The 24778-nt window shown below is 36.5% G+C and overlaps 1 protein-coding gene across 3 annotated transcripts in view; it reads right to left on the bottom strand.

Moving 5' to 3' along the window:
- Positions 1–24778, bottom strand: part of Uhrf2 (ubiquitin like with PHD and ring finger domains 2) — a 74308-nt gene that overhangs the window by 17748 nt on the left and 31782 nt on the right. For all 3 annotated transcript variants that reach the window (XM_057777035.1, XM_057777034.1, XM_057777036.1), the window contains 4 exons: positions 8584–8802; positions 4486–4595; positions 3782–3968; positions 6–129 (listed from right to left, as the gene is read on the bottom strand). In XM_057777035.1, coding sequence (XP_057633018.1) covers positions 6–129; positions 3782–3968; positions 4486–4595; positions 8584–8802 — 640 coding nt within the window. The remainder of the gene's footprint in view (positions 1–5; positions 130–3781; positions 3969–4485; positions 4596–8583; positions 8803–24778) is intronic.

Below are 24778 nucleotides of genomic sequence, written 5' to 3' on the forward strand. Positions count from 1 at the left end.
TTTACCCTTCCCCAGTCTCTCCGGCTTTCTGTGCTAGCTGAAGGCATCTTTGCTTTCTTCTTGCTCATCTTGAGTCTTTCCCCAGCCTTTACAACCTCACTGGAATCAGTTTTACAGGAAGGACAATACCTTAAAGGAATAAAAAAGAACAAAGAATATTTGGTAACATCATACTAAAAGCAGTGAAAGACTTCCTACATCAGAACAAGAACTAGGACATATTGGGTTACAATAGAGAGCATCAACTGTCACCAAAATTTTAAACATTTCAAAAATATCCACATGATAAAGCTGAAAGTAAAAAAAAAATTCTTGTTTCACTTTTAGAGAACTTTAAGATTTTTAAAATTTTTTATGATTTATTTATCTTTATTTTATGTGCATTTGTGTGAAGGTGTCAGATCCCCTGGAATTGGATTTTCAGACAGTTGTGAGCTGCCATGTGGGTGCTGGGAATTGAACCCGGATCCTCTGGAAGAGCAGTCAGTGCTCTTAACTGCTGAGCCATTTCTCCAGCCCTAAGATTTTGTTTTATGCACCCTGAAACTCAATTCAAAAATCATGGTATATGTGTGTGTCTAAGATTCAAATGCTACCACAATTTTTACTAGTGCTAATAAAACATTCATTTGAAATTATTATAAAAATCAAATGAGAAAGAATTATAGGTACAACAGCAAAATATGCACTGGATACATCTTTCCATCTAATTTAGTTATCAGAATTCTCGTAATAAAAAATATACAAGAGGCCAGTGAGATAATTCAGTGAGTAAAGGTGCTTGCCACCAAGCCAAGTAACCGAAGTTCAATCCCCAGGACCTACATGGTGCAAAGAGAGAAATGGTTTCCTCAAGCTGATCTCTGAATTCCATTCTTGTACTGTGGCATGTACACATGTGCGCACACACACACAAACACACACCCCAACACACAATAAGAAAGTGAAATGCAGAATGTATGTGTGTGTATGGTATAGTTCTTTGACAGAAAATTCCAACACCAAAAAAGTCTAGTCCACTGTAAACAGGTTTACAGGACAGCAACTCTAGATCTAGTTCAGTTTTTTGTACTTGTCTGTCCTTTCTCATAAAGCTGCTTTACTCTTTCTCTAAAAACCAGGTCTATAGAATGAGATAAGGCTACTCTGCTACCAAAAACTAGAAAGTCTACAACAGTGTTTCTCAATCTTTCTGATGCTGTGACCCTTTAATAAAGTCCCTCAAATTGTAGTGATCCCCAACCATAAAATTATTTTTCTTAGAGGCTGGTCCTATGGAACCACAGCCACGGGATCTCCATGACTCAGGGCAAGAGCAGGATATCTGAGAGGAGTTTTGGTGAGGGTACAGTGATGATGGTATACCAGAAGCCAGAGGCCTTGGCCAACAACACATTACACGATGAATACTTGCAAGTAAAGTTATCTGTTTGAACAAAAGGGTTCACTGTGTGATACAGAGCAGCTCCCAATGCCACTAAGATAAATGAGGAGGCGATGGAGGAGCAAAGTGGTTTTTTGGGGGGCTTGCTTTCTGTTGTTGTTGTTGTAATTAATATTCTTATTTGTATTTTTGTTTTTTATTTTTATTATTATGTTTCCCTTTGGGGGAAGCTACAAGGGTGAATGGCAGATACAAAGTGACGGGGAAGTGAGTGGAATTGGAGTGCATAAGAAAATTCTCAAAGAATCAATAAAAATTATGCAAACTAAAATTATTTTTATTATTATTTCATAACTGTAATTTTGCTACTGTTGTGAATTGTAATGTAAATATATCTGTGTTCCAATGGTCTTAGACAACCCCTGTGAAAGGGCCATTCAACCTCAAAGGGGTCACTAAACACAGGTTGAGAACCACTGGACAAAGGCATACCAACAAAGATATAATTCACTGCCTAATCTATCTTAAATTTGTATCTTTCTTCTCATGACTATCTCTTCCATATAAGTATTAGAGGAAAGAATGTATCTATGCCCCAGTTACTCCTAATTATGAGATCTACACTAGTAGGGTAAAAATATAAATATTTTAGTTCCCTCAACTTAAACAATTCTACCTGAAAAGGCACCAAAATTCCTTCCACTATATACATTTCCACTGAAACAAGAACAAATGAGACTTCAAAGGAAGCACAGTACTAGTCATGTGATTATGCAAGTTAGGGGCAGAAAGTAACAGAAAGGAGTCAAAAACCCTTCTCCATTTCGTAGTTTTCTTTTAACTTTAAAAATTGTGTGTGTATGCGCGTGCGCACACACGCACACGTGCACATTTATGGCACACATGGAGGTCAGAAGACAACTTGAGAGCGTTGGTTCTGTCCTTCTACTATATGAATCCCAGGGACTGAACTCAGGTTATCCTTGACCTACTGTCTTTCTCTACTGAACCATGTCACTGGCCCCTTTCCTCCTTTCTTTTACCCCTGTAGTTTCTATAGTAAGACAGCCATCACATTTTCAAAAGGCACAGAAGAGATGTCTATTCTTCACATCACACTCACTAGTCACTTGGACATCAGTATTATTTTACCATTATATCCCTTACTTAAAAATATTCCACGTAGCAAAATGTGTGGGTGGGGGGAGAGCACCGAAAAAATGGCTCAGGTGTTAGAGCATCTATTGCTCTGCCGGAAGATCAGGGTTTGATTCTTAGCTCCAAGCAGCATGTACTTAAGCTCCAAGGATTCCAATGCCTTCTACTGACCACTGAGGGCATTGCATATGTACACACACATGCACAAAAGCAAACATAATTAAAACACACAAACAATTTAAAAAATACTTTAAAAAGGATTCCACAATGTGATTATTTAAAGGTTTATTATAATTTTTACTAGGCACTTTTCTCCCAAGTTTTGCAAGTAGTTTGTTTCCAACTATCGCTACACATTTAAATTTAGTTTATGGTAAGTTCTATTTAAGAACTCCGTAAGATTAGAGATACAAAACATATAAAACACTGTTAATATACATTAAGTATTTAATTACTAAGAATATAACAGGAAATCCAACATACTAGGGGTAGACAGCCATTATAAAGGCTGATTAGACATAAGTGAAAAACTGAAGCTAAGCGTTAAGAGGAAAATGTTTCCAGGGGGAAAAATGACTCAAGTATGAAAACAAAACAAAAAGAATAAGACTTATAAAGTTAAAGGGAATTGAATATGGCTAGAATACAGAGTAATTAGGGAAATAAGGGAGAGAAGTAGTAAGACACATGATGGAAAAACTATGTATTAATAGATTCCAGGTTCCTTAAAGGCAACTTAAGGCCTCTGAAGCAAAGACATAATCAAATATGTACTTTCGAATGCCTCCATACTAGAGCATGACCAGAAAGAAAAAATATACAATCAGAAGTCACCTGACAGTTATTACAGCAAGTGAGTAAAGGTATCAGTGCTAAGCAATGGCTATCTATGACATTTTAAATACTTTAGTGTACTAAGTATCTTTAGAAATTCATGTTTGGCCAGTCCTGTAATCCCAAAGCACCTGGGAGACATAGGTAGGCAGATTTCTATCAGTTTGAGGCCAGAATGGTCTACACAGCAAATTCCAGGCCAGCCAGGGACTACATAATAAGAAACTATCTGAAGAAAATAAAAAAGAGGGAGGGAGGGAAGGAAGAAAGAATGGGGGAGGGAGGAAGGAATGGAGGGAAGGAGGGAGGGAGGAATGGGGGAAGGGGTGAATCCACGCTGGGAAGATCCATTTTGTAGAAAAAACAGTAATTAAAATAGAAAAAGACAAAAGCCAGTGATAGTACCAGTACTCTTCTTCCGGGATCTTATCCAAAGGTGGACTCAGGCAGTAGATATGATATGCCATATTGCACTCATCACACAGAAGCTGCTTGTTGGGATCCCGTTTTTCTCCACATTTATGGCAAGAACACATGTGACATTTCGTATCTGGATCTCCACCACACAGGTCACACTCAGGGTCATTTTTCCCTATAAAGAACAAAATTTTGGAAGTTTTATCTTTTTGTATCTATTATTCTCATAAAGAAAAATCCAATGAAAGAGTATACAACTTATTTTCAAATGAAAAACAAAATGTACCGAGAAGAACAACCCAAGGTGAGGTTTAGTAAGTACATAAAAGCACCTAATGCCAAACTGGGTGACCTGAGTTCAAGCCCCATAGCCCACATGATATAAGGAGAGAACTTCAAGAGTCCTGTAACTTCTACACTTGTGTGCTGTGACACACATGTGTAAACACTCTCTCTCTCTCTCACTCACACACACACACACACACGTATTTTTAAACAAAACAAAACATGTATAAGCATTTGAAAAATCGTTTTACAAACATAGCTACTACAAACTATTCTTTTTCCTTTAAATAAAGAAAATTTGTATGGTCTACTATTTTATAACTCCTCCAAAATTATTCATTGATTAAATAAAATTAAATTTTCATTACACAGCAAATTGAGTCTAAGCTTAAAGGAGAAACTCATACTTAAAAATTTTCCGTCTGCAAAGGAAAGAGGACGGGCTCCAGGTTTCTCAATCTTGAAGATTTCATCTACAAACACCACAAGGCAGTCGTTTAATGTTCCTTCAGAACCCCTGTTTAAAAAGAGGAAAAAAACATTAATTCCTATCAGCAAAATTTAAATTATGTAAAAATAATAATTACAGGTCATTGTGAAAATTTATTTTTCCAACTTATAAATTGATTGAGCTTATAGCTATCATAATTACTTTGGTCTTTTACTTTTAGTAGTTAATCCTCAAAGTCAGCTATAATTTTAGAGCAGTATCAGGAAAAGAGAAATTAAGAGACTTTATTATTACTTAGATTAGGTAAGAAGTACCTGTTTTACAGACTTATCATAAAGACTATATAAAATGTTCTCCTGTTACCTAAAATAAGATTCAACTATATTTCCGGTATTTCTAGAAAAAAATAAGGTGGCCTCTTAGTAGATGTTTTTTTTTCAAATATGAAGCCACATTTACTTTAATTTATACTTAATTTATTCTTCCATTTCCTATTATGACTGAGAACTTGTCTCTCCTTTAAAAGTATTAATTATGTGAATATGTAGGTTTGCGCAAACACTGCACATGAATACAGGTACCTGCAAAATCTACATGCACTGAGTAGTCCCCTTGGAGCTGGGTTAAAGGAGGATTATGAGCTACCTGACATGGATTCAAATTGATCTTCTACAAGAGCAGCAACCACTCATAACCACTGAGCTATTTTTCCAGCCCTCTTTATCCTTTTTTTTTGTTTTGTTTTGTTTTTGTTTTTGTTTTTCGAGACAGGGTTTCTCTGTGGTTTTGGAGCCTGTCCTGGAACTAGCTCTTGTAGACCAGGCTGGTCTCGAACTCACAGCCTGCCTCTGCCTCCCGAGTGCTGGGATTAAAGGCGTGCGCCACCACCACCGGGTCCTTTTTATCCTTTTTAATCATAGCTTTTGCTTTGTATTTGGAAGACATATTATTAGGTACACATAGATTTAAGACTTTTATTTGTTTTGGCCCCTGCAATGAATTCTACATCATAAAACTACTTTTTAAAGATTTATTTATTTAATGTGCACTGGTGTTTTCTGTCTATATTCTGTGTGAGGGTGTTGGATCCCTTGGAACTGGAGTTACAGCTGTGAGCTGCCATATGGATAGTTGGGAATTGATCCTGGGTCCTCGGGTAGAGCAGCCAGTGCTCTTAACCACTGAGTCATCTCTCCAACCCTCCTTCTACTTTTTTATTTAAAAGAGAAAGTAGCATCCATTTACTTAAAACTTTCTCCACATTTACCTTTTCTATTAAAAATTAGTATCAAATATAATATAGAAAACTAGACAGATAAATGGTTAACTCAAGCAACTGTGAGTTATGTAGTCTTTGTTATCATCACTGATGAGAGCAGAACTGTCATGCTACTTCAGAAATAATCATTTCTTCACATCTTCTCAAGAGTTACATTTAACATGATTTTCTGTAGCCTTACTGCTTGTCTACCACCCTTAGCATATGGCATAATCTCACCCATCTACTAGTATATAACCTACACATGCCCACATCCTCTTTTTCTTCCTTGCAATTGCTTAAGAATACTATTTGTCCAAATGCTTCTCAGTCTTGGTTTTGACATTTGCATTTCCAGGGAATGGTGATCATTTAACTAAAGTTAAGGACTATAACCTAGCATTCTACATGTGTGCACAAGCCCAGAGAAGCCAGAAGAGGGCACTGGATTCCCTGAAACTAGAGTTACAGTTACAGTGATTATGAGATACCCATGTGGATATAGAGAACCATACCCTTTGTCCTTTGAAAGAGCAGTAAGTGGTCCAAAGCCATCTCGAGCCTCTAGGAAGATTTTTAACTATGAAATAAATACCTATCCTCAAGCCACCTTTGCTTTCATGGCTTTTATGTTCCTAACACTTTAGTAAGAACTGAGTAGTGCTTTACGGTTGGAACAGCCACAATGCAACTGTTAATACCAATCAATACTATGCCTGTCCATCATTCTACTCAGTTTAGTTACTAAAGTAATTTTCAAACTTAGGATCAGTTAGAGGAATCATTTATAAAATAGCAAATTTTTCTTTTCCTATAAATTTATTATCTATTTATTTTTTCGTTCATTTATTTATTCATTCTGAGATAGGGTCTCACTATTATCTATGGTTAGCCTTGAACTCAGAGATCTTCCTGTCGATGCCTCCCAGTGTTCTAATTTAAAGATATGCGCCACTTACCCCAGATCATTTCTTTTTTAAAGTTCAAAAGCTATGAGTTTAGTTATCTCCTGTTGTATACCCACCTTTTTAAAAAATATTTACTGAAGACAAGTATATTATGAAGTTCCCTATACAGTCAAGCTATTTTGGTAGTTTCTTCAGATTTGTATACACATGTGAATGAATTTTTTTTATTGCTTATATTGAGCTACATATTTTCTCTGTTCCCCTTCCTTCCTCCCCAATTCCCTTCTACTCTCTCCCAAGATCCCCACAATCCCAATTTACTCAGGAGATCTTGTCTTTTTTACTTCCCATGTAGATCAGATCCATGTATGTCTCTTTTAGGGTCCTCTTTGTTGTCTAGGATCCCTGGGATTATGAGTTGTAGGATGGTTTTTCCTTTGCTTTATATCTAAAACCCATTCATGAGTGTGTGTGTGTGTGTGTGTGTGTGTGTGTGTGTGTGTGTATTTGTCTTTCTGGGTCAGGGTTATCTCAATATGATGTTTTCTACATCCATCCATCTGCTTGCAAATTTCAATATACATATCTGAATTTTAAATTGTTTAGAAACCTGTACATCAATTACATCCTTAGCTGAGTAACAGAACCACACTTGTATTTCTGTAGAAAGGTCTGAAATCTGTTTTCTAAAATATGAGCTTTGATTCTAATATTCTAATATGAAAACAATAAAGTAAAAGTTTTCTTCAACACATCCTAATAGTCTTTATCTTTATCTCAGGTTACTATTTTCATGACGCAGTTTAGGTTGTGTGGCCAGACAATCTCAGCTGCAGTTCCTCAAAGCTGATGTACAGATAATAATCAAGGGGTGCTGCTGTGTTCCAGTAAACTTTATTTCTAAGCACATCAGCTAGTGGGCTAAACGAATGTGTGATTGCTCCCAGATCTGTCACCTTTTGCCATTAATCCAGTTAACTAAAACATGAAAAATATACAAATTTGGCTCTCTCAACAAGCAAAATCTGTTAATGTCACACTAATATATCAGTGCTTAATACATCACACATTTTATATATTCATCATAAAGAAAAGAAATAAATACACATAAAATTTACAAGGAAAATTTAGATACTCTTTACTATATCATGTGACAGTGATAACTGCCCAGGTGTAAAAGTTCTCTGTGAGACCACGCCTACAACTCTTATCATTTGAGGAAAATTATACGAAGTCACAAGCTAGAAAAGAGGTTAAGCTGTCATCTACAGCGAATATGTTAACATGGTTCTTCAATGTTTTTGTATATTGTTTCATCTATAAGAATTGTAAGCTAGGTGGTGGTGGTGCACACCTTTAATCCCAGCACTCAGGAGTCAGAGGAAGGTGGACTTCTGTGAGTTTAAAGCCAATCTAGTCTACAAATCAAGTTCCAGAATATATATAAAGAAACCTTGTCTCAGTAAAACAAACAAAAAAGAATTCTAGAAGCACAGGCTTTTCTTGTAAGACACTTTTTTTTTTTTTTTTTTTTTTTTGGTTTTTCGAGACAGGGTTTCTCTGTGGTGTTTTTTGGAGCCTGTCCTGGAACTAGCTCTTGTAGACCAGGCTGGTCTCGAACTCACAGAGATCCGCCTGCCTCTGCCTCCCAAGTGCTGGGATTAAAGGCGTGCGCCACCACCGCCCAGCTTCTTGTAAGACACTTTCATATACAATATTCTCCAAAATTACCATTAACCTTAGCAATGAAGATAGATTTGGTCTTAAAAATATTCTCTTAAAAAACAGAAAATTTTCTTTAACCCCATCTTAATAGAAATATGTGCTTCACATCTGAGAATTATACTTCTAATTGAATAACTAAACGGCATTAGTGACAAAACCTTACCCCAGGAACACTTTCACATGAACTTCTTTTTTGGTCCTTGAGATTGTTTTCAGTGCAGTAATTTCAGCATCATACCAAAATCCTCTTTTGTCTGGATTTTCTACATTGTAATTAACCATCACCACATCACCAACATTCAGTTCATTCCATTTTAAAGTGGTTCTTGCTCGTGGTCGAAGATCCTTAACATTCATTTCTAGAGTGCCACTTTCTGGATATCTGAGTGAAAAGGAAAAGAAACCACACGACAGCGCTCAGAATTATTTCCACAGGAGGCTAAAATTGCATGCAATATATAGAAAGACATAATTTGCAGAGTTGCGAGAAAAAGTAAAATGTCCAGTGGTGGTGGCACATGCTGGAAGGATATGCTAGAAACATGGGGGCAGGAGAATCAATTTGAGATCAGCCTGATCAGACAGCAGCAACCATGATCACTGGGTATACTTCTCACTTACACTGTGACACTCACAGACTGGTACCTATGATCGTGAACCTGAATGAACTCTTCCCCCACCCAACTAAGCCTCGGACAGGGCCTTTTCCATGGCTTTCAAAGTGTTAGGCAAGTGTACATCCCATGTTTTGTATTCATCATCTGTTGGGGTTTAATATACTTAAAATTATAAACATTAATGACTTTAATTATCACAGTTGAAAATTCTTATTAAAAGCTGAGGAAGATGTTAATTATTAGCTAAGAGATGGAGTATTTAAAACACAAACTCTTCTCTCATATTTAGGTTTAAGAATTACATCAATGGAGCTGAAGAAATATCTCATCAGGTTAAGGGCACTGGAGGACCAGGGTTCAATTATTAGCACTAACATCATAGCCCACAATCATCTCTAACTCCAGTCCTACGGGATCCCCAAACCCTCTTCTGGCATCTGTGAGTACCTGGCAAACACATGGTACAGGGATATATATGCAGACAAACATCCCTATACACTAAACAAATAAAGTCAATAGGGGCTGTAGAGACAGCTCAGCCACAAAGAACACTTACTGCTATGTTAGAGTACCTGCTCTTACAGAGAACCAGAGTTTGGGTCCCAGTACCCACCTGGCCATTCACAAGGGATCCAAACCCTCTTCTGAGCTCATGGGCACCAAGTGCATAGATGGTGCACAGACATACAGACAGGCAAAATCTCATTACATATAAAATAAAAATAAGTCTAAAAATTTAATTGTTACAATTATTTTATCAGTCCTAGATGTTGGGTCCTCCTCCCTAATCTTAGAGCCAGTTTAGCAAGTGTCATCATTTGCTTCATTCATGAACCTAGCTAACATGCCCCAACAGCTTCCATTTCCTTGGGATATCCCTGTTAAAATTATTGTTCTTCAATGTAGTAATACTTCCTAGAAATGTTTAAGACCAAATAAATAAATAAGCCAAAAGAACAAAGCCCTACAATTTCATATGTAGCAGGAAGTAGAACAATGGGGGTAGGGAAGACACCTACCATAATCCTTTACCTTAATCCCTTAAAATGTATTTTAAGCCCAGAATGGTGGTGTACACCTTTAATCCCAGAATTTGGGAGGCAGAGGCAAGCAGATCTCTTGAGTTTGAGGCCAGACTGGCTAAATAGCGAGTTCTAGGACAGCCACATACACTATATAGAGACATTTAAATTTTTTTTCAGGCCCATCTTATTGACATCATCAGGCCAAAGAAAGCAATCAAACAATACACTCAGGCTTCTATAAAATTAGGACCTGCTGCAGCCTTTGTGTATTATTGATTACAAGGAAATGAGTAGCATTTACTGCTTCCACTCCTAAAGTGTTCAATCAACCGAGGTGAGCCACACTGTTATGGCGCTTCTAAGTGTGGTATACAAACCAGGGTATTACCACCATCTGCAGACTCACTAAGAAACACATTCTCATGCTACGCTTCTGGCCCAAGTAAGGAATACTGGAAATGAGACTCAACATTAAACTTACAAATTTTTTCAGTCAGTCAAGTTAATTATATACCATAGGAATACATAAATATTCATTATACCCTTGGGAATCAGCATTACTAAGGCAGAGATTATTGGGAGATGGTAGTGCACACCTTTAGTCCCAGCACTTGACAGAGCCAGGAGGATCTCTATGTGTTTGAAACCAGCCTGGTCTACAAAGTGAGTTTCAGGATAGCCAATACTATTACACACAGAAATCTTGTCTCAAAAACAAAGATAGAAGGTAGAAATTAAGGGAAGAAAATTAACCTTGTGCCAAGTAAGAGTAGCTTGTTCAGATTGAAGCTGATTTGAAGTTGGAATCTGCTCCATAGTTTTTCCAAACCAAACAAGGACTATGCAAGCCCATGACTCTCACGACATATCATCTGACTTGTCTACCATGAGTATACTGCATGAGATCTTTAATCACACAGTTTAATCAAGGCTCTACATTTCAGTTAATCGGATGAAGGAAAGTCCAGTATTGGTGAGGTGCCCCAGAGACATTCTGGTTCATTTATCTTCAGTGCCATAATTCCCTTTAGCAAAGCTTCCAAATAATTAGCCTTTGTTCAGACTGTAAATGATGGAAGGAAAGATTTGTCCTGACACAGTTCTGATACAGGAAAGAGTAGATAGTTGATACAGAACCAGAGATTAAGTATTTGGAATTTATTCATGTTTTAATCCCATGAAGAAATCTAAACATTCCCTTCAGAACAGAAAGAGCATTTGACAGCCTTAAATCCCCCCTGCCCACTTTTAATTATCTTTCAAAAGGTACTGTTTTAAGTGGCTTTCCTTTAGCTCATAACAAAGTGTTTACTTCTTTACTATCCTTGGGTCTTCATTTAAAATATGTTCCATTTTTACCTTGCCTGGGTTTAGAGTTCCAATTTGGTTTTTTGCTATTGTGTTCCCTTGGGAAAGCTATTCTAAATCTGTGACTACTCCTCATCCATAAAACCATGAACTTAGTGCCTCACCTCACCTGGTAGTTTTAAAAACTAAAATTTTAGTAACTTTAAGGTACACAGTACATAATAAACATAAGTTGCTAAAAGAAAAACCTCAAGAAGGAATCTTCTTTCACAAGTGCTATTACATCCACAGTTCTCCTCTAGTTCATCGGTCAAACCTGAATATAGAAATGTGACATTTTCCTCAGTGTATGTAATGAAGTAGTGAGATTTGTTTCCTTTTACAAACAGTGTCTGTAGTCCACACTAACTGGAACTTACAATGGGATTACAGATGTGAACCACCAACCCAGCTAACTCTATTTTTTATTGAATCATGAATTCATTTTCTGCCTCATATTAAGAAGAAATTTCCATTTCAGGTGGGATTACTTCCTCAGCTATAATGTGAAAGTTATACTTTAGTACCATAACTTTATCATCAGTCTGAAAAGCATGTTTCAACACCATCCATTTGTCTAAGTTTTTCAAAAAGTACATACTCAGAATGTAGACATTTTGAAAAATAAAGAGCTTGAATAGAGTTTTTCTCCTTATTTGGCTGGTTTTTGCTGATCTGAGATAGGGCCTTACTTTGTAGCGCAAACTGTTCCCCAATTTGCAATTCTCTAGTCTTGGCCTCCCAAGTGTGTATCATCCCAATGGCCTCCTATTTTACATAGAGATAGGAAGAGCATTGACAAGTTAATTGCTATTGTGGTCATCATGCAGGCTTTGTGATTGTATGTTATGTGTTAAGAGTTCTTATCCATAGGCAAGGGATTCACTAGACTCAGAACCCCTCAGAACACAGTCCATCTATGGCCACTGTACGGAATGACCAGAGGAAACATACACAGCAGATTCAAGCTTTGAAGGTACTGCTCCACACAGAACATGCTTCTTCCCACCAAACTGTAACATGCAAAATATTTTACCATGCCAACACATTAGAGAGTACAGAGTTCTTAAAAGCTGGCCATATAAGACTCACAGTGCATATAAAAATTCCAGACTCCCCAAAGCATATATTCAAAGTTATAAAACAAAATTCTCCTAAGATCTGTAAACAAACCTTTAAGGATTGTAGTCTGAGATCTGATGTCAGTTCTTTCCTAGAAATGCTAAAAAGAATCATTTTTACTACCTATTATGTCGGCTGACGTTTTAGGAGCAGATGTTAATATGAAGGTGACAGCTCTAAAAGATACGGAGAAAAGATCATAATCAGGCAACAAGGAACTGTAGACCGTGATGGCTAATTGTGTACAAAGGAAAGTGCAAGTGCAAGACATGAAAGGTCTCAGGGACCTGGGTAAGTCTTGGTCAACACAATACTGAACTCGGGTGTAGAAATTAACCAGAGCACCACACTGCAGAAACTGACAGGCCCTAGAAGTCTTTGGTTCAAATGCTATGCTTACAGAAGAAGGTTATCAGCTAACTCAACTTCTTGAAGCTGATGGTGGAGTTCTTTCTTGGAGCTCTGAGCAGCAAACCCACCAAGGACACATCTAAGGCCATTCAACCAAACGGTTCTTAAGTTTTCAAAACTGTGTGCGCTCTCTCTCTCTCTCTCTCTCTCTCTCTCTCTCTCTCTCTCTCTCTCTCTCTCTCTCTTCTAGGAATGTCAAAAAAATCCATGTATCTTTCTCTAGATGTTTAACTAGAAATACTTATTTGTTGTCTCATGCTGTCATCTGGGCTTGCCTGGAATTCACTATGTAGCCCAGCTGGGTCACAAATTCATGGTCCTTCTACCCAAGTACCACTATACCCATAACTTTTAATTTATCTTTAGAGTCATTTCTTCCTGCCACACATCTTAACAATCCAGTCACATGTATCTACTCTCAAGCTCATTTTACCCTTCTCCCAGTTCCCCTCCAGATCACAGAAACACAACAACCTCTAGCTTGTACTCCAATTGTAAATACTTTTATCACAGCACTTACACAGTAAAATGCAAAGTTTTCACTGAGAAGCAAGTAGCTTGTTTTCACTTTACGACATTTGGGATAAAAAGCAATGAAGAATATTTGGAAACATGTTCAGATATTTCAGTAAAAAAAAAAACCCTGCTTTTAAGTAATTAAAGAGCTTTTAAAAATATTTTTATTTCATGTGTATGAGTGTTTTGCCAGTATGTATTTATGTGGACCATATGCAGGTAGTGTCTAGAGAGCAATGCTGGCTGGAATTGGAGTTATGTATGAGGTTCTGAGTCAGCTTGTAAGTGCTGGGAACTGATCATTGGTCCTAATCAAGATCAATAATTATTCTTAACCTCTGAGCTATTTCTCCAGCCCCAAAGTCTCTTAACCAAGTATTATGCATTGTAGCCACTATATCTGAAACAGATTTTGATTATGCTATTCCTTTTCCTAAGGGTCTGGTGGCCTAAGCAGTTAGGAGGCACATTCAATAGTTTGTTTTGCATCACTGTAACAAAACAGCTTCAAAACTTCATAAAGATTAAGTTTTTCAATTTAAATTATCTTTAGTTTGTGTTCTGGGGTTCATAGTCTAAGATCAGGTAGGCACCACTGATTTCTCTCTGGTGAAGAACAGATTTGTCACAGCGATGTGGCACAATGGTAACAGCATGTCTGAGAGAAAATGAGCCCATCATGAAATACGAAGTCAAAAGACTAGGTTCCATAATACATTTCAAGGACATCCCTCCATACTGAGCTAGAGGCTTAAAAGTGGGTTCCAAGCTATAAAGTTTGATGAAAACAGCTCTTACTCAGTCAATCAACATGTTCCAACCACATGACTCCTGAGTAACAAGACTTAAGCCATATCCCAACAATATTTATGAGAACAGAATTCTATGTAGAATTAAGTACAAATATACTTACACTTCAGTGTTCTTAAAATAGCAAGTAAAATATCTGTAAATAGCTAAACTTTTAAGTATACCAGAATTTGATAAAGTCTATTTAAGTATAATCAATTGCTAATATAGCCATCCATTTCCCATGAGGCTTGAAGTTACTGCGAATTGGTCTAGGCAGCTATTTCTTCCAGCATTTACACTGAGAAAACTGATTGTGTAAACACTCTAGGGAAATGGAAGCTTGAACAATTTCTAAGTGACTCAAAGTATTCATAAGAACTGGAGCAATAGAGTCCAATCTCTATTCCCATGGGAGGAAGAACCTATGGTCCTTTCTTGTTTCTAGGAACCTGGAAATCAAAGCATTATTACACAGGTCCAAGTTACTACATCCTGGATTTTATACCACTTTGGTGAGATTTAAGATTCCCAATAAGCATTAAATAAATCAAAAGTTTAAGTTTTCTTAAAAAAAGTTTCACTGCCCCCAAATGTAATTAAATTCTTTAAGTTACCCTTCAAAGTAGGTGCTTTTAATTACCTTAACTAAATGATATTTAACATAAACAACTCCTTTTTGATAACAGTTATTGATGAGTAGAGTCTACAGAATTCCATTACAGAGAAGTGGAAATAGGTTTGCATTCAATACTGAAACTTGATTTTAATATGTGGCCTGTAAACTAAAAATTCTAAGACTCAAAATTATTAAATAAGGCAGTAACCAACGAAACACTATCTTCAAAACATTGCTTCCTGGAGAAAATGTTTAAATAAGGACACCATTCATCTGTAGACATGTTCTAGTTTAGAAAATCTTTAATGTCAAGCTGCATGCAAAAAGAAAACATTTCATATTCTCACAGAAAATATTGGGACATCCCACACTTTAAATTTAGGGCTTACAGACAACAGGTTACTTAAAACAGCTTATATTGGGATTTTTTACAAATTATATAGCAATACATCTCATTTTCAAAAACATTAGCAATGATGAATTACTATTTTTATAAAGGAAGAAACAAAATTCTGTTAAATATATCTAAGCCAAAAACACAATACTTTAAAATACTTACCAAGATAACCTGAGTTTATTCAATAGTTTAAAAAGGTAAAGCATTCCATTGTTAGGCATTTTTTCAGAGTTGTGAGAAAAAAGATACACATCAACTAGATGTTTACAGGAGGAAATTAAATCAGAAAGTTTTAAGTTTTAAAACAAGCAAATATTATTCTATTTAATGCACCCAGTATTAAACTGCCCTGAGTTCTTCTCTTCAAACTCACTCTGTAGACCAGGCTGGCCTCAAACTCATAGAGATCCACACTGAACACAGCCAGGGCCTTGTACTCACAGATAAACACTACCACTGAGCTACTATTACCCCAGCCTGAGTTCTTCTCATTACACCCATAAATAAGTGCACCTCCCATTTCTCATCAGAGAAACATCTTTTGGCATATGGTGATTAGTACAGAGACTCACACCTGGTGAAGTGGTAGAGTAAGACTATCTTAGTGCCCAGCTCTAGATGGGATGTACCTATCACAACCTCCTCCCAAGGCACAAGGGTTATCGCAGAAGAGAGGATGGAAAGATGATAGTAAGTGTCAGCAGTAACAAATATGCACAACAGAACAGTATATACTGAACATGACAAGCCTATTGCACGAATTTACAGCAGCTGTGAATGCATGCATAAATCCTGCACAAGATCATGGCAGCAAAAAGCCTACCATGGATAGGGAGAGCCCATGAAGTCCCACCACTAAATGAGGACTATTGGCAACTGATGGCTGCCTGGAGAAGGAAAGTAAATTTTTCTTCAGAGAAGCAGCCTGAGAAACTACTCATGCTCCAGCAGATGGTCCTAAACCCATACACATGTAAGCAGCACTAAGTGGGTTCTGACCTTAAAGAGAACACATAAAGTTGGGAGTCAAATGCAGTGCAGATATGGAAGAAGTTGGAGGGTATAGAGTGGAATGTGGATGTTATGAAAACACATGCATGAGCCGGGCGGTGGTGGCGCACGCCTTTAATCCCAGCACTCGGGAGGCAGAGGCAGGTGGATCTCTGGGAGTTTGAGGCCAGCCTGGTCTACAAGAGCCAGTTCCGGGACGGGCACCAAAGCTATAGAGAAACCCTATCTCGAAAAACAAAAACAACAACAACAACAAAAAACCACATGCATGTATAGAATTCTCAAATAATTAAAAATAAAATCTTACAAATACACTGAAGACTTTTAATTCCAATAAAATACTCAAAAATATAATACTGCTCTGGTATATTTAATAGGCTCTTGGGACATCTATCCGAAGGACAGATTTCTGGGCCTTCCCCAAGATTCACTTAGTACAGGTATGAGGAAGGATCCCTCAGGAGTTTGTATACTAAACACCTTATTTGGATAAAATATACAGTATTTATGACCATCATGCAAGACAAACTTAAGTGAAGAAATGCTATTTATTTAAAAGTCAAAGCCAACTCATATGTATAAAGCCTCTTGAGTACTAAGTTCTCTCACAACTCATGGAATAATAATGTCATATGTACATCTAATGTCTTCCAGTATCCTTTTGAGTATCATCCATTCAGAACCTTGTAATTCATAGAAGACTAGAAAAATATACTTGGAAACCTTTCGTAAACACATGAGTAACAAATAAGAAACAGGACAACTAGTCATTGCAGCAAAATTGATTCTAGCGCCCTATACTCAAGATCAACAAAACAATCATTTAAGAAAAGTCTCTCTATTAAAATCTAGAAAACATTCTATCTGGCATTTTTAAAAAAATTTAAATGATCACAACATCAATATTCTTTTTAAAAAATCATTTTTACTACTTTAGAGAAGTTGCTTCTATCTAAAAACACCACTTGGTTTATTGACAACTGACTCAGCAGATTCTATTTGCAGTAGCTATACTTAAGACATGCACCAAGGCTGAGAATATGGTATGGACACTGGCAGCAATAACAAGCACTGCTTCACTTCTTCTTCTTAATATGTTTATAATTAACCTCCATTTACTAATTATAATAATTCTTGTCCATAGCATATTCTGCCTTAATTAAAATATTAGGGATAGATACAACTTTGAAAATGACCAAAGATTTATGATCCCTTTAGATAAGAGATTTTTAACACTAAAACCTTGTTTAACATAGGTGAACACTAGTTGGCATGGTAGTGCATATACCCGTGATACCAGAACTCACAAGGCTGGCACAGGTGGACCCTCCAAGTTCCAGGAACACATGAGTTACAGTGATAGAGCTTCTGTCGACTGAAAAATTCTTACAAAACCAAGTATCCTCCCCAATTTCAATATGACCACTTACATATTATGAAAAAAGTTTTGAAACACCAACAGTACAATATGACATATCTTTATACTCATTACCATAACCTCACAAACAAAAAAAATGTCTGATGCCAGTTACTTTGGTAAATAATAGAGGCTTAAACCTTATCTTAAAATTAAAAAACTTAAACTTGGAAATGGTGCATTTCTATATCCCCAGCACTTGGGAAATAGATTGGGAATTTAAGCCTGCTTTAGTTACATAGCAAATTCAAGGCCAGCCTGAGCTACGTGAGAATCTGCCTCAAAAAGGGAGATGGAGATGGCTCAGTGGTTAAGAGCACTGGCCTTCCAGATGACCAAAGTTCAGTTTCCAGCACCCATGCTGGGTGGCTCACAACCACCTCTATGTCCAACTCCAGAGGATCCAATTTCCTGATACCACCCCACCATCAAAGAAATGTGTAGAAATACACTGAAAATCTAAAAGTAAATTTCAAAAAATCATGATGCCCTCTAGTACACTAAAAATGTGGATTTATATACTTCACATACTAATAATTCTGATTTACATCATTATTCTGGAAAACCTCTCAGGTGTTATAATAGCAATACTTCAGTTCACATCATTAATCTGAGTAACTTTAAAAGTTATTATATTTGGGGCTGAAGAGATGGCTCAGAGGTTAAGGGCATTGCCTGCTCTTCCAGAGGTCCTGAGTTCAATTCTCAGAAACCACATGATGGCTCACAAGCATCTGTAATGAGAACGGGTGCCCTCTTCTGGTGTATAGGCAGGCACACATGCAGGCAGAACACTGTATACATAATAAATATATATATATATTTTAAAAAGTTATTATATTCATCCTATTGCAGAGTAAATATTCACCTTTCCGAAGATGCCACTCGATACTTTTTAATACAAATAATAGCATTGATAGCATTGAGAATTCTAATAACAGCTATTATTTGCAAATGTGCTTCCTTCAGGAAAACAGACTACTACAAATAACCATAACTTTAAGTATGTCTATAATAAATAATTCTAGTATTGCTTATAAAAACCAGGAGTGCTCTCACAATTTGAAGGTTTTGGGGTTGTCTGACCTAAATTGCTAGTTCATTACTGATAAATTAAGAAAGTGGAGCGTAGTGGTAAATACTTGGTAATTCCAGAACTTGGAAGATGGGAGTACGAGGCTTTTAACAAATCCTTGGCTGGACTTGATTGTATAAAACTTCATCTCAAAAATAATAATCTCAAAAGTTTGATGCTATTAGTATAGCCATAATCTATACTACTAATATATAAGTATTAACTACTGTTAATTTTTGTTTCTTTTTGAGTAATTCAGGTAGAGTCCTGAAACTGGTGAGAGCCCCTAGAGATAAACTCAGTAAGTCAAATGTTAATAAAGTAAGCATGAACACTAAGATTTAGGGAATAATTCATATTTCTCCTGACCTTTAATAAAAAGTATTTACATTAGATAAGTAGTCATACAGTAACCATTTCCTTTATTTCTCTTTAGTATCAGGGACCTGAGAGCAATGGATAAGGGTGGGTTCAAATGAATCATCAAGTAGTTGTCAAACCTCAACATGAATAGATCTAATTATAAGACTTCAACTCTTTCCCAGGCCAATCCTGGAGAGTGAATGATACAATGTTTTATTAAGGCCATTATGTACATTTATAACACATTATGCTAATGCTCATGGTGAGAGACCATACATTACAAACTACTAGTCCAGCAGGGAGGTGGTGGCCCACCTAGCACTTGGAAGGCACAGACAGGCATATCTGAGTTTAAGAACACCCTGGTCTACACAGAATGAGTCCCAAAACAGCCAGAGAAATCATCTAGAAAAACAAAAACAAATGAATAGAAACCTCTACTAATCTAATAGAGTTGTTATAAGCCATATATATTTTTTACAGGGAAAGAAGTTTTGAAAAACTCTGAAGAAGTAAGTCCCAGTCAGTAACAAGTTAAAAAGCTTTTTAGACAATTCTAGCTAGTTATTTAGTTAATGAAACAGAATTTATCCCAAATCCATAGAGAGCAGACAAAGCTTTTAGCATGCTACTTTGAAGCCAAGTGTTGAGTATTGGTACCATCTGATGGTAGCTACCATCAGCTTCAGATGCTGATACACTTGTGGCTAATTCAAAGGGAGTTGTACGTGTTCCAAAGTCTGAAGTTTTATATCAACTTCTGTTTGTTTGTGGCTTTTTAAGATAGGGTCTCCTGTGGCCTGGGTTGGCCTCGAGCTCACTATGTAGCCGAATATGATCTGGAACTCCTGATCCTAAGAATTTAAATTATGTGTATTATGCCACAATCTTTATGAATGCTTTGTATGTAATGGCTGATCTTTAAAGGCAACAGAGATGTAGGCTATTACTCATCATTTCTACTGTGTTTTGAGCTAAGTGTTTCACTATTGGTTAACTTTTAGGCTCATCCCAACACCAGGAAAGCAGACTCAGAAGATATCTGGGTCTCAATGGCTAGCCTGGCCAGCCTAAAGGTGAAGTCAAGGCAAGTAAGAGGCCATGTCTCAGGAGGTACATGGTATTTCTAAGGATGACACTCAAGGTTGTCATCTGTCACAACACAAACACGCACATATGCTATCCATATAAACATGCACATGCATCTGAATTTAAAAAAAGATTTTACCTGAGTGGTGGTGGGGCCACACCTTTAATCTCAGTACTTGGGAGGCAGAGTCACATGGATCGCCAAATTTGAGGCCAGCCTGGTCTACAAAGTAAGTTCCAGGATAGCCAAGGATACTCAAGAGAAACCCTGTCTCAAAAAATCAAAAAGAAACAAAAGAAAAAGAAAAAAATGACATTATCTAGTAATGTACATTACAGTACACGTCTATAGTCACAGAAATCAAATGTAGAGTCAAGGATGCCTGCTCCAAGTTTGAAGTCAATTCAGTCTTCCTAGTAAGCATAGTGACTTCCAGACTAGATAGGACTAAAGAGACCTTACTCCCTGAACACCAACTCCCAAAGGCGACATTTTCTAAAGCATTGTGAGACATCCTATCCCATATATATTACTTGTTAGAAATACAAGTTGCTGTCCTTCAGGACTATCTTTCTCCTTAGTCACTATGATAGATACCATCAGGAATCTCTGGACCTCTACTTACCTGAGTTTACTGCTAGCTTTGTGAATTTGCCTATTAGATGATTTTAAAATATCATTTGAATGTTTAAAATCTTGACTAAAGGATATTTGATAGGAATAAACAATATCCAAGAAGCTATAAAACTGGGAACAAACTTATCCAAATAAGGAAATGTTTGTTCATTCCCTTTTTTTTTAACACCTAACAATTTGAAATTGCTTTTATTCTTTTGATATATCGTTACTTTTAATTCTCCATTTTCTTAAATGAAAAACTCAAAAGAGAATTTGCAGGGATGAACACACAGTTCAGTTGGTACAGTGGTTGTCTAAAAGGTATGAAGTCCTATATTTGATCGCGAGAACCACATAAACCAGTGTGGCAGTACATGTTTCTTATCCCAGTATTCACCCTAAAGAGAAGGAAGGAGGAATTGGAAGTTCAAGATAATCCTTGACTACACAGATGTTCAGTGCAAGCTTCCAATATCTGAGACCCTGCCATAAAACAACAAAAGGTTTTCATAAGGCCCCATCTTCCCCCAGGAATCAGGATTTTGTAGTGTAAGGAAAGCGAGATAACTTTCCTCACAGGTAAACTGTGTATGCTAGCAGTGTTTATAAAAAAAAAAAAAAAAAAAAAAAAAAAAAAAAAAAAAAAAAAAAAAAAAAAAAAACCTTAAGGATTTATCAAAATCTGAATCTCCAGATAATAAATTTCTCTCCAAGTACCATGTTGACAAGAGTTCTAATAAAACAAGAGATAAATAGTCAAGACATGGGGAGCCACAAACAACTACGTTTGTACCAGACACTTTGTTTACTGCACATAGTTTATTTATATTATTGCAGTAAGCTGTCGATCATGGCTAATAGTCTAATCTAGACTGTAATACTGACAAGCTATACATTCTTTCTAAGATGTCTTCAGCAATTCAGTCTGTTCACCAAGGAATCTTCAGAAGAGACATTCACTAACATCAGAAAAACACATAAGATGATAGCATAACCTTTGCATGAACTCAGTGTATCTCCCTCCCCCACTCACACATTTTTTATTTTTGAGTTTCAAAACAGGGTCTCTCTACATAGCCCTGGATGTAGACCAAGATGGACTCGAACTCAGAGATCCACCTGCCTCTGCCACCCGAGAGCTAGGATTAAAGACATGCACCATGACACCTGTCTTGTATCTATAACTTTGAGAGAAAATGTCAATGATTTCGAGTTTTATTGGCTTGTCTTTAAAATCTACCTAAAAAAATCTAAATACTGAAAAATTAATCATTTTTCATACAGATTAAAAATTATTAGCTCTGCCCTGAGTAGAAAGGAATTGAAAATGCAAGGGAACACCTATGTAATCTTGATCTGATTATCAAGCAACATTATTCTAATGAGTTTCCTTTCCAGACTAAGAGTTCATATGGTCTGATAATATGTAAGATCTGACTTTTATTATAAAAATAGCTTTTCAAAGAGCTGGGGTTTACATCAGTAGTAGAGTACTTGCCTAGTTTACTACGGCCCCAAGTTCAAATCCTCAACCTCCAATACAGGGAGTGAGGAGTTGTTCATCCAGGTATTATAATCCTAACACTCTGGAAACTTTTTGAGGGATCAAAAATCCAGAAGTTTAAGGACTCTGTATCCATGGTAATTATTAATTAAAATAAAAACAACTTTTGAGTAATTTAAAAGTGATGAACAATGTTTATCATATAAGAATTCCAAAGGCAGGTCCCTTTGTTAAATTTCCTTCAGTGTTACATCAAGTTTGTGTAATCTCTATTGTACTTGTCCAATCTACACTGCAGCACTCAGAAGTTAAATCTGCAATGAAAACAAAAGCTTAATGTATTAAGTAAAACACAAGTCATTGCACTTGGTAGGCAGAGGCAAACAGATTTCTGTGAGTTCAAGTCCAGCCTGCTCTACAAGAGTTGCAGGACAGCCAGAACTGCTACACATAGAAACCTTGTCTTGAAAAGTCACAAAAAACCAAACACATGATTAACAAAATGTAGTGCTTAATCAGTATCATAAATAGGATGACTGATAGCCTATTTGAAATACCAAATAGCAAAAGTGTTCCGAAAATAAAAACCATAGTGAAGACTAAAGTCATTTGTTGTAACTACTAACTTTACAAATCCTCTTTGCAACCTATCTTCTTTCTCTATGCATTCCAGTCAACAGCTGGAGACTGGCTATTGTTTATTTATTCAATGGCTATTTCTCAAGTCAAACTATTCTTTCTCTTCAGAGATTTGAAGTTTAGAGTGTTCCTGTAGCTTTGTACAGAACCTCCTCCTAGACAAAACTTTTAAAATAAAAGTTTATCATGATTCAAGTTCTTCAAGTTAAAGATTTAGTTCTCAATTTTTTAGTTTTCAGTTGCTCTTCATGATAGTTTTACATTTTACATGTAAAGTTCTACTCTAAATATGCGCCATATCATAAAGGTGCTGCTGTTTTAAAACACAGGAGCTGGAAGACAACAGCTCACACAGGGAATGACAGTCCAGTACAATTATAGCACCACCTATTTAAAAGTCATACTCAATCGCCTCTCTAGGACCTTGTGATCCAGCAAAAATAATTCACTACAGTTTGTACAGTGGCATTAGCTTGTACCCATAGCTACTTTGGAGGCTGAAACAAGAGGACTGTTTGAGATTAAGAATATGGGGCTTAGCCGGGCGGTGGTGGCGCACGCCTTTAATCCCAGCACTTGGGAGGCAGAGGCAGGTGGATCTCTGTGAGTTTGAGGCCAGCCTGGTCTACAAGAGCTAGTGCCAGGACAGGCTCCAAAGCTACAGAGAAACCCTGTCTCGAAAAACTAAAAAAAAAAAAAAAAAAAAAAAAGAAAAGAAAAGAAAAGAAAAGAAAAAGAAAAAAGAATGTGGGGCTTAATTGAACAACAAAAAAGTTTCTGTGTATTTTGTTTCTTTGGCTATGTTCTTGTTTATTTTAAACCTAGTATCTTAGCTAGGCCTTGTGGTGTACATCTTTAATTTTAGTCCTCGAAAGGCAAGACAGGCAGATCTCTGAGTTGAATGCCAGCTTGGTCTACAGAGTGAGTTCCAGGGCAGCCAGGGCTACACAGAGAAATCCTGTTTTAAAACAAAAACCAAAAACGAAAACAAACTGGTCTTGATTTGTGGCTCAGAGAGGCCTTCAACTACTAACCCTTCTGCATCTGCTGCTGCTATTATTCACATGAGCCTCATGTGATTTTATTTTAAAATAAAAGTTTAAAATCTATATCCACTAGTAAACCAATGCTTTTCAATGCATTCTTACTCCAAAGATGAACTTGTCTGATGACATATTAAAGACAACAAATAGTTCATTCTGTTTTAACAGTAATTTTTGTAATGACTAAAAAGCCTTAACAAAATTTACTGCCATCTCCATGTTATCTCATAACAATCTACCTTACATGCTTCTACCAATCTTCTGTTACAAAAGCTCAATTATTTTATGCAGAATATACCATATCTTATAGCTGCTTTCTCTCTGTAGAAGGTGTGATAAATTTGTCTTCCAGTAAGCTTCTGATAGCTTTTGTCTCTCAAAAGTTCAGCTATATAATTAAGTTGCCAAAGGTGAAGCATTTAATTCTACCATGTAAGATTTACTGTAGACTTACTGTATATGTTTAGACTTACTTCTAGCATTAGTTCTATTCAAGGAAAGTTTCAACATTAAAATATTAAGCTAAATAAATATGAAGGCTTTAATGTTTTGTTATAAAAGCAAACAAAGACACAAGTCCTATGTTACTTTGAGGTAGTGCTATTCCTAAACCACCTTCTAGAACCTCTAAAATTATAAAATTGAATAAACATTGGTTTGTGTTTAAAACTTCAGGTCCTATTCCTATCTGTGCCTGTGTAATACTGTCTGCCAAGAATAAAATCTCAGGTAGCAGTTTCCAAGTTATCTTTTCA

This window comes from Chionomys nivalis, chromosome 8, assembly GCF_950005125.1.
Source record: "Chionomys nivalis chromosome 8, mChiNiv1.1, whole genome shotgun sequence".
Classification (NCBI taxonomy): domain Eukaryota; kingdom Metazoa; phylum Chordata; class Mammalia; order Rodentia; family Cricetidae; genus Chionomys; species Chionomys nivalis.